Source organism: Epinephelus moara, chromosome 21 (assembly GCF_006386435.1).
Source record: "Epinephelus moara isolate mb chromosome 21, YSFRI_EMoa_1.0, whole genome shotgun sequence".
Classification (NCBI taxonomy): Eukaryota; Metazoa; Chordata; class Actinopteri; order Perciformes; family Serranidae; genus Epinephelus; species Epinephelus moara.
The window spans coordinates 16,268,839-16,278,480 of record NC_065526.1 but is presented as its reverse complement, the minus strand read 5'-3'; the positions used below and the strand labels follow the sequence as shown (position 1 = coordinate 16,278,480).

Here is a 9,642-nt window from a genome sequence, read left to right as displayed (position 1 = left end):
GCACAGAGTGGTTTAGACTGAGTGCAGCTTCATTTTTATTCTGAAAAAACAACAACACTGAATTACTGTACATGACATCACGTCCTTTGTCTCTGAAAAGAGATAATTTAGGGCTACAGCTTTGTTAGATGTATTACAGGGCCCAGTTGTACAGACGTAATCTGATCTTATTTCGGCTACAGGATTGGGTCAAATCTTGAAAATGGGTTGCTGATTATCGCAATTTTTTTGGATATCCCAATCCTGCTACATAGTTTTGAACAACACATACTAAGTGTTTGATCTAGATCAAAACCAAAACTGGATTATGTGATCTAATCCGACTTCAGAATCCTTTTTTTTTCTCTTTTGAACAACCCATTTTCAAGATTTGATCCAGTCTGACGGCTGACATCCTGAACTCTGTCCTAGTGAAATGTGATTTTTACTGGATTTTAAAGGAAATAAATGACATTTTTTAAAAGTAGAATCACAAATGTTTTAATGTATTTCCACACCTTATTTTTCTTAAGAGCCACTGACGCCTGTAACTCTGCATCATCCATTGTCATGGAGACCTGAGATTCTGCAACAGTTGGGGAGACAACCAACAACACAGAGGACTGCATCCCGTCCGGACTACCCCACTCCTAAATATTGATAGCAAGTGATACAGTGAATCTATTTGAGATCCAATAGGCATTCGGATAATCTCGTAGTATGTTTACCTGAATCACTGTGCAGTTGTTGTGATACACCAGCGACCCCCGCAGGCCAGGCTGTGACATCACAACCCCACTGGCTCCCACAGTGCACTCCTCCGTCTGTATGACGGCTTCAGTGTCATATCGTTGTTTTCCAGCCCTGCAGGTGACTCTCAGTCTGCTGTGCTCAGGTAAGTCTTTGAGAGCAGGAAGGTTGTGAGTGAGCTCGCCCTCCACAGTCAGCTCCGGCCAGGGCCTTGCATTCAGCCTCAGGAAACCCCTTTGGCCATCCAGATTGGTGTCCACCGTCGCTGTCCAGATACCCTGAGGGTTACTCCACACTGAGCCATTCAAATGAGCCTAAAATGGACAGAACAGCAAGGTCATTATCACTGGTGGTAGTTGCAAATAAAACTAATTAATGCACCTCAAGATGCCTCATTCTACCACATTTTAACAAACAACATTTACCCGTAAAGGACCTTTTAATCTGGCAATCAATTATATTTGTAAGAGTAGTTTGACCTTTGCAGCATATTCAGTTTTGTTCGGATTATTAACTGTATGATGGAAACGGCCACATTTCTAAATATTAATGTGATGGACAACGGTGCCAAAGCTTTAGTAATCATCCACACCTGTAACATTGGGCACTTTGACTCCAGAGCCCAGAGCCACTGTGTCCTTCCTTTGGCCTCTACGACTCTATTGGCTCTTATATAACACGTCCCCGCTTTAATGAACAGGGCCTGCTCAGAGCCTCCAGGAGCAGTGGCCTCTATGGTGATCATCTGGGGCACACCGTGGCTCCTCAGCCCAAGGAAGGAGTGTGTGAGTATCCCAGAGAGAGTCAGAGGCCTGCAGGACTGACTCAGCTCCAGGGAGAGGTCCTGGTTGTCTGCTCTCAGAGACGAGGTCAGGGTAAGCTGGCAGGGGACGACTGTCAGGAGAGACTGGAGAGCCAGGGATGCTGGAAGGACTGTTCCCTGTGGTGCAGACATACGTGGAGAATGTTAATTGGTGTTGAGAGACTGGTGGAAGGAGAGTGATTCTGTCTCTCTCCACAGTGGCAGCAAGTCAAACAGGGCTCATAGTAACCTATCTTAGCAGCTGTGTCATCTGTTGTGTTGTTCTGCTGCTGTAATAAATTAGCTTGACCTTCTATTGAGCTGTAAAATGTATTTAAAAGGACAGACGTGAATCATGCAGGAAATCCCAGTTCTATAACTGTGATGAAAGAAATGACAATGTATTGTCACAGTCAGATGTAGCAGTAATATTTACAACTTAAACATATATGTTTATTCAGGTTTCCATGAGCAGTATTACAGGGAACTGATGGATAGTCTGACCTGTAGAGCTGGACAGTAGTTGGTCACATTCACAGCATAGGAAGACTCCTCTGTCTGTGAAGCCTCGGTTTTCCCCAAACTGCCCCTGAAATAACAACGTCCCAGCTCCAGGCCAACCTCCACGCCAGGCAGATGTGAAACCTTTAAGATTAAAGCTCCGTGAGCAGGAAATCCCAGCGTCTGTATTGCCTCTATAGAGTGCTGCACAGATGCTCTCAGGCTAAGGTGGGGGTGACATGATAAATGCAGACTAAGGCTGCCTCTTTGCTCGCCGTCAGCCTGGAGAACGGTGCTGAGATTTGTGGAGCAGCCAGAACGGGTGATGGAGATGTTGGCTGACGTCTGCGATGGCAGGAGAGTCTATAGAGGAAAAATTAAAAAAGGGAAGATCAGAGCCAGGACTATTCTTCATGCTTTCCAGACAAATCAGATACAAGTACTCACTTTATAAAGTTGTGACACATGTACAGTCCTACAGTTAGATTGCTTTTCAACACTACATCAGTGACACAAATACAGAATTACACAAACAAGACCATTGCTGAAAGGATTCACTGCTTTAGAGTTTACATTAGTTGCCAAATACTGTTGAGATCATTCTGGGATGCAAAACTATGATGTCATTAGTTCTGCAGGTACTTGGTCATAAACCAAAGTACTAAATATATTTAGTACTTTGGTTTAGACACTCACTAGCAAAGCTTGGAGAGCACTGCGGCACTCGTCTCTGACCTTAGTCCTGACATCTGTGCTACTATAATGCATAAAGTTTGCGGTGCATGGGTCAGGTGGTGAATTAATGCGCATTTCAAGCATTCCGTGCATCTTTTTTGTTTTACTTTATATCAATTTCTAAAGCTATTAAATATGACAACTTGTTTGGGGTTCACTTTCTGCAGGAGTTCCTCCACTTCAGAAGTTTTTTTTAAATGTTTGGAGCCATGTGCACTACCCTCTATAGAAATTTTGTTTGGGATTTCTTGACTTAACTCTCCTGACTTTTCTGTTTCTTCGTTTCTTCCTCTATTTCTGTGTGTGCACATGGCCCCTCAGTCTCATGCCATTTTATGGTAATTGGTGGGGCGTTTACCTATGCTAATTAGGATCAACTGGCACAAGCTTTCGACTTACGAGGGCAATCGGATTCAATATTATAAGAACACAGGTGTGAACAATTCTGTGGTTTAAGAACACGTCATGAATCTGACGTAGACTTTTCTTAAGGCCTTTTTTAAGGACAAATTTAAAGGGGAACACCACCTAAATAAGGAATTCCAATATGTTTTTTTAAGGCCGAGGAAAGTAGGAAAGGTCAATCAATATTTGTGAACATGAGCTACTCTCTCTCAAAGCCAGAAACAAGAGAAGTAAGTCTCAAACTTCTGATGTCATCAGGTATAAAGTCTGGAGCTGCTCCATCCACAATGAATGACAGCCTGATTTTGTGGACCCATAGAATGTTTGTTTTCCTTTTAATACCCAAATTAGCTTTATCCTATTGTAGTATTCTCAGCTCTGAAACAGAAAATGTACCCATTAGCCCAGAATATTCCCCTGGCTGCTCTCAGTGTTATCTATAACACCTTTCTCCATTCATTGTCTATGGAGCAGCTCCAAACTTAAAACCCTATGACATCGCACATTTGAGATTTAACACTAGTTTTAGAATTTTGGAGAGAGTTGTTCATGTTTACTAATATTTTTGGACTGTGTTAGACCATAGGAGTAACACGTATGAATCTTGAAAATGGGCGTAGTTCCCCTTTAAGAAAAAAGCAGGAAGATGTTGGTGAATGAGGCTCAAAGGTCGAGGCAATCCAGCCAATAGTTGCTGAGATGTTTCGGACTGGGCCAAAGCGACAGATATCCCTAAAGCCATGCCACAGGTGTAAAACCCATTGCATGTATGGTCTTGTTATGACTTTCTGTTTACTACAGTATTGGTGTTATCAGTGTGATTTGTGCAAATGGAAAGACAAGAGTCATCTCCAAGGTGAAGATGCTTCTTTTGCTTTCCTTCCGCTGGGAAACAAGATTCCTGACACTTCTTGTTTCCTCTCTAACCTTCAGTAAGACACATCGCTGATGGACAAAAAAATTCCAGCTGATCCTCCTGTCTTCTCCTCTCTTGTGTTGATTTGCCAGGAGGAGCAAGGAGCACACATCACTTTCCACCTCCAATTCAGCTTGACCAGCAGTGGTCGACATGCTAACAGTGACCTCCTGTGGTGCAACAGTGGTGGCCAGGTTCTGTTGAAGTGTGACCCTGAAGGAGGTGGAGGGCTCAAAGGCAGCAGTGAGGTTGATCAGAGCAGAGCAGGTGTTGAAAGAGACCTGAGCACTTCCAGAGAGGGATGCGTCACTGAGCTGACCTGACCCCTGGAGGTCTACTCTGTTGGGGATAATGGAGGTAAGAGAGGCCCAGTGATGCTGGAGAGTCCACCCAACTTCAGCCTTTTGGTGCTTCAGCAGAACAGACAAGACGCACTGACACGAGTCCTGCTCATTTTCTAAGCTCAAAGAACATTTGAGTCCATCTTTCCCTGCTTGTCCCCGTACGGTAAAAGAGGTTTTCTGTGGTTCTCCTCCCTTGACTCTCCTAACCTGCACCCAGGCCAGCCTCCCCACCCCTGTACATCGGACAGAGAGCAACAGACTTGAGGTGTTTGAGTCCCATGCTACGCTGACATCTGCCCAGATGTGACACCAGCTTTCCAACCTCATCCGACCTGTCACCTCTGCTTTGTGTGTATCACTGCGGGTCCCAAACTCAAGCATCCCGTGCCAGCCATAAAGCCCAGGCCTCTCCAACCTCAGGCCCACATTCAAGTCCATTCTCCAAGGGCCAACAGCCAACCCGACCCCCAGGGCCCATCGCTGAGGGCCAGGCCGCAGCAGGAGCCTGACACTAGATGTAGAGGGCACGCCCAGGTATGTCAGCAGTAGCAGGGAAGAATGCGTGAGGTTAGCTCTGAGCTCCCTCTGACCATTGGAGCTGTAACAGCCTTTAGCTTGAACACTGAGGCTAAAGTGAGTGAGCGACAGGCCATAGCAAAGCCTGCTGTGTGGTCTATAGGAGCGAAAGACTCGTACCTCCACAGGGCGACCCGCCACATTTCCATAGCACTGGGCTGAGAGACGGTCTGCGGTGGCGTCCCCTGTGCAGTTCATCTGTGAAAACAAAACCCCCTGTTGGCAAAGTTTGTTTTTCAAGGAAGAAACTGAAGGAGGAGACACAAGGATTTGTGATGAATTACTGAACTTTAGACCAGACACATACAATTTTGTGGTACACCAACATGCTAATCTGAGCCCTTACTGTAAAACAACACATGCTTACAGTTGAAACGGTATTTCAGTTTTATTCTTTGTGGTTCATTTGATGCTACCGCTCATGGTGGAACGGTGGGTCAACTTCTTTAAAGGAATATTTTGAGAGTATGCTCATTCTCTCTCTCTTGCTGTGAATTATATGAGAAGATTGACACCACTCCCACGTCTGCTCTGCAAATATAAAGCTAAATCTAGAGACCTGTTAGCTTAGCTTGGCATAAAGACTGGAAGCAGGGGAAAAAGCTTTGACTTGAAGGCAAAAGGTAACAAAATACCAGCACCTCTAATTAGCTGTACTTTTCAGTATGTCACACTATTTCTGAGGTTTATGTCCTACATGAAGAGCACAAATATTGTTGTTCTGCTTTTGGAATGTACTATGTGAAAAGTTAAGTGCGGTGTCCCTCAGGGATCAATCCTTGGGCCCTCTTAATTCAAGTTATATATTCCTCCATGTGGACAGTATTTCAATTCTCTCTTATATAATATCCAACTCTTGCCTATTCTACTCTTACATATATATTTTGCACACTTGTAGTATAATGCAAATACAGTATTTGTAAATATTTCTTGGGCACATATGTGCACATATTTAATTTATTTCTATTTTTTTGATAACATAGCTCATATTTTTATATTTTTTTCCTATATTTTTATGTTTATATGTATATATTGTAGCATCATGCACATTTTTTCTTGCATACTTCTTACTCTACGTTTATCTTCTTATAATTTCTCTGTCTCTAAGTAGTATAAAAGCAACTGTAACATTTTCTAAATCTGTGACACACAGATTTACAGATCTTCTCACCATTGATGTCGGGCCTGTGGATTAACTGATGACTATATGTACTTAAGATTTAAACACAATGCTCCACAAATATGTAAAAAATTGTGGATAAAGATAATTTAAAAAAATTCATTCACAGGCAGAAACTTGAAATGAACACATGTAAATTATGTAAAATTCACCTGTAAAGAGGTGGGTATGACTCCCTGGAGCAGCTTCATCTGTTGCCATAGAGACAATACCAATATAGCTGCGCCGTTTTTTGATCCAATATTAAAAAGAACGTTGACCATTCTCTCATCGTCCATGTGAAGGGTCAAGCCTGTGTCCAGACCTTCTGTCTCTAACTAACAGTGGGAAGAAAAACATACAAATAAAGGAAAGATGGAAATGCATGTGTACATATTATAAGACAAATAACATATGACACATCAGATGTCGTTAGGAAAAAAAAAAAAACGATAGTCCTGCACCTGGTAATGTGCTTTGGCCTGTACGGAGTTTGATACACCGCTTTTCAGCAGGACTTTGACTTGATGCTGCAGCCTGGAGAAGTACTCCCATCGTGGGGACACCTGGTCTGTCCTGCCACCACTGAATTCAGCTTTAAGATGTTCAGGTCCAGCCTGCAGCTCTGCAAGGACTGACAGTCGACCGCCATCCTGGGCCCACCTCACCTGGACATTACTGCTCGCAGGTACACCTGTATCCAGAAGACAAAGGGATTCAGACACCAGAAGCGATTATGATGTATAAAATATAAAATATGTACGAAGTAATGATTTACCTGTGGCATTGAGCAGGTGGAAGGAGTGAGACAGTCTGGCGTTGACCTCACCCATCCCTCGATCCCAAAGTTGGCGACTTGCATTCACACACAAATGCTCCGCCCCAAACCAAACACACAGCCAATCACAGGCCACAGGGACTTTCTTTCCCATCGTGCTCTCTTCATCTTCTCTGTCCGGAGAATCTCCGGGATCCTCCTGATGTCTCAGCTCCACACTGTACAAGGTCTCCATCACTCTAACTCTCAGCTGTCCTACAATTAGACAAAGGAATAGTTCAGATCTTTTGAAGTGGGGTTGTATGAGGCACTTATCCATAGTCAGTGTGTGACATACAGTAGATGTCAGTCAGCATGCCCCCAGTTTGGCAGCGAAGCTAAGCAATGTACTGATGTTTTTCACATAAAGAAAATGTCAAAACAAACTGACATCATGTAATTATATGTTACTGTAGTTAGTATTTTCAAATGAACCTCTACCTTCAGTGAGGGTGTCCGACCGCCCCAGTGCCCCATCCAACCCCAGGACTGGAGGCAAGATAGCGAGGTTGGCCATGGAGTGCCTCAGGTCCCCAGACACAGCCAGCTGGAGACCCCGGGTGTCTTTTAGAGACCCTTTGACCTGAGCTAGCAGAGCCTCATGCCCCTGTATATAGGAGCCATGCAGAGACACTCTGGAGGAGACAGTAATGAGTTCAAAAGTCCATAAAGAGACATTCAACATCGTTTATTACATATATGATCATCTCTGTATATCTGGGTGCACAGACCTGTCTGAGGACATGTTGGCAGCCATGTTTATATGCAGGTCAGTTGTAGAAGGCAGCAGGCTCTGGGACACATTCACCCACAGTCCCACGGCTCTGTCTCCCCTCTGGAAGGAGTGGGACATCTGGGCGTCCAGCTTCACCCTGTCCTTCCCATCAGCCCTCACATGTACTGAGCTACTTCCTGTACCAGCCACTGAAAACATATCTGCAGTGGCCTTCACCTTAATAAGAAAAACAGCAAAATGAAAAGATAGTTCAGATGCTAAAAGGCAGACAATTTTATTATTTGTTCTTAATGAAATAAATTTATGGTAAGACACAGCCCACCTCTAATGTTTTGGGAATCTTTGATTTGAAGGGATGGCTGAGAGAGGAATAAAGGCCGACTCTTCCTGATGTTCCATTGAGCTGTACAGAGAGCTAAAAGAAATAAATTCATCAGACATGCTGACCATTAAACAGGCAATAATTAAAACACCGAGTTGTTCTTACTCACTTGACACTCCTGTCGCTCTATTCTCAGTTTCCCTCGGGCCTGATAATCAAAGTCACTGTTGTTTTTGGGGTTCCAACATACATTTCCTTCCACTATAGCGGAGGAGGGGAGCTGCAGCTGTAACAGTAATGACAGGTCACAACTTTGGCCTTTTCTACTGTAAACTACACTGTACGCTGTCGGAGGTGGACTTGCATCACTTGTTAAACTGCTGACTGCAATCACAATACATCATTCAAGTCAGCACTTGGCCATTGCGTTATAAGAGAGGCCAGTTTACCTGAAGCTGATGGGTGAAGTTGGCGCTAACTTTTATCGTTTGTTGACCTGAGTGCAGAGGATTCAACTGAACTTGTCCGAAGAAAGTCAGTTTCTCCTTGCTGCCCACTCGTAACCTCCCTTGTACGTCTTTCTGGGTCTGAAAAAGAGTGTGACACATACAACATGTATTAGATACACAAATGTTTCCAATATCTCGCTAGATCTTTCACCAACAGTATATAAATTAGATGCAATCTTCCACATGTTTTGAGATCAACATCAATGTGTATTTTGCGGAAGTTAGGGCATACTTACACTGACTTAAATATTCAAATCCAACACACCATTTTAATGGCTCTGATATCACATTAAAACCTCATAGAACTCTGCATGTCTGCATATTTCTCTGTAATTTAGTTCATAACCAACATGTTTACCTGGTTGCTGGTTACAGTCACACAGATTTCTGAGTCAGATGGAATAATGTCTGAGGCGAAAGGATGGATGAGTGCAGAACAAACCTAAACATGGAGGAGAGACACAAAAAATAATCACAGAATTTAATTCTCCTTTGCTTTATGTATCATACATCGATATATCAACTTGAACTTAACTTACAAAAGGGCTTGGTGGTTTGTAGCCAAGGGTGAGGGTGTGGATGACCTCTCTGTTGCCGTGAAAACCCGCTTTCGATTCCAGGACGTAGAGGCCTTTGAGGAGGTCGACGGTGAAAGTCTCACGCAGGAGGAGAGTCTGAGGAAAGGTCTGGAAGGGCTGTCTGTGCGATATGACATCGCTGTTAAAGTCAGCAATGTTCTTGCTGCCATTGTTTATTGTAATAAATTCACAACTATCCTAGAATACATCAACAGATTGATTCCAAGTTGTTCGGTCAGAGGCACAGACCTGAGCTGCAGCATGGCTGTTTTCTGATACATCTTCTTGTCCTTCTTCAGCTCCTCTACTGCTCCCTCAAACTCCAGTTCTGTGGACGGACTTTTCGGCTTCGAGAAGGTCATCTTCAGTATCGCTTGCCTCTTTTTCAGATTCTTAAAGAAGTCAGTAGACAGTCATTCTATAATGTGTTAAAAGCATTTAAAAGGGTAGAATTTGTTCCCAACCTGGACCCTATTTTCCCAGGTTTTTGTGTCTAAGTGACTAACGAGAACA

At 43.6% G+C, this 9,642-nt stretch overlaps 1 protein-coding gene across 1 annotated transcript; it reads right to left on the bottom strand.

Moving 5' to 3' along the window:
• Nucleotides 1-77: 77 nt before the first annotated feature.
• Nucleotides 78-1,474, bottom strand: LOC126409177 (uncharacterized). The gene is made up of 4 exons (XM_050075143.1): nt 1,322-1,474; nt 708-1,043; nt 498-629; nt 78-92 (listed from the first exon to the last, which is right to left on the bottom strand). Exons 1-4 carry the CDS (start codon nt 1,472-1,474, stop codon nt 78-80), a joined length of 636 nt encoding a protein of 211 aa, XP_049931100.1.
• Nucleotides 1,475-9,642: the final 8,168 nt, after the last annotated feature.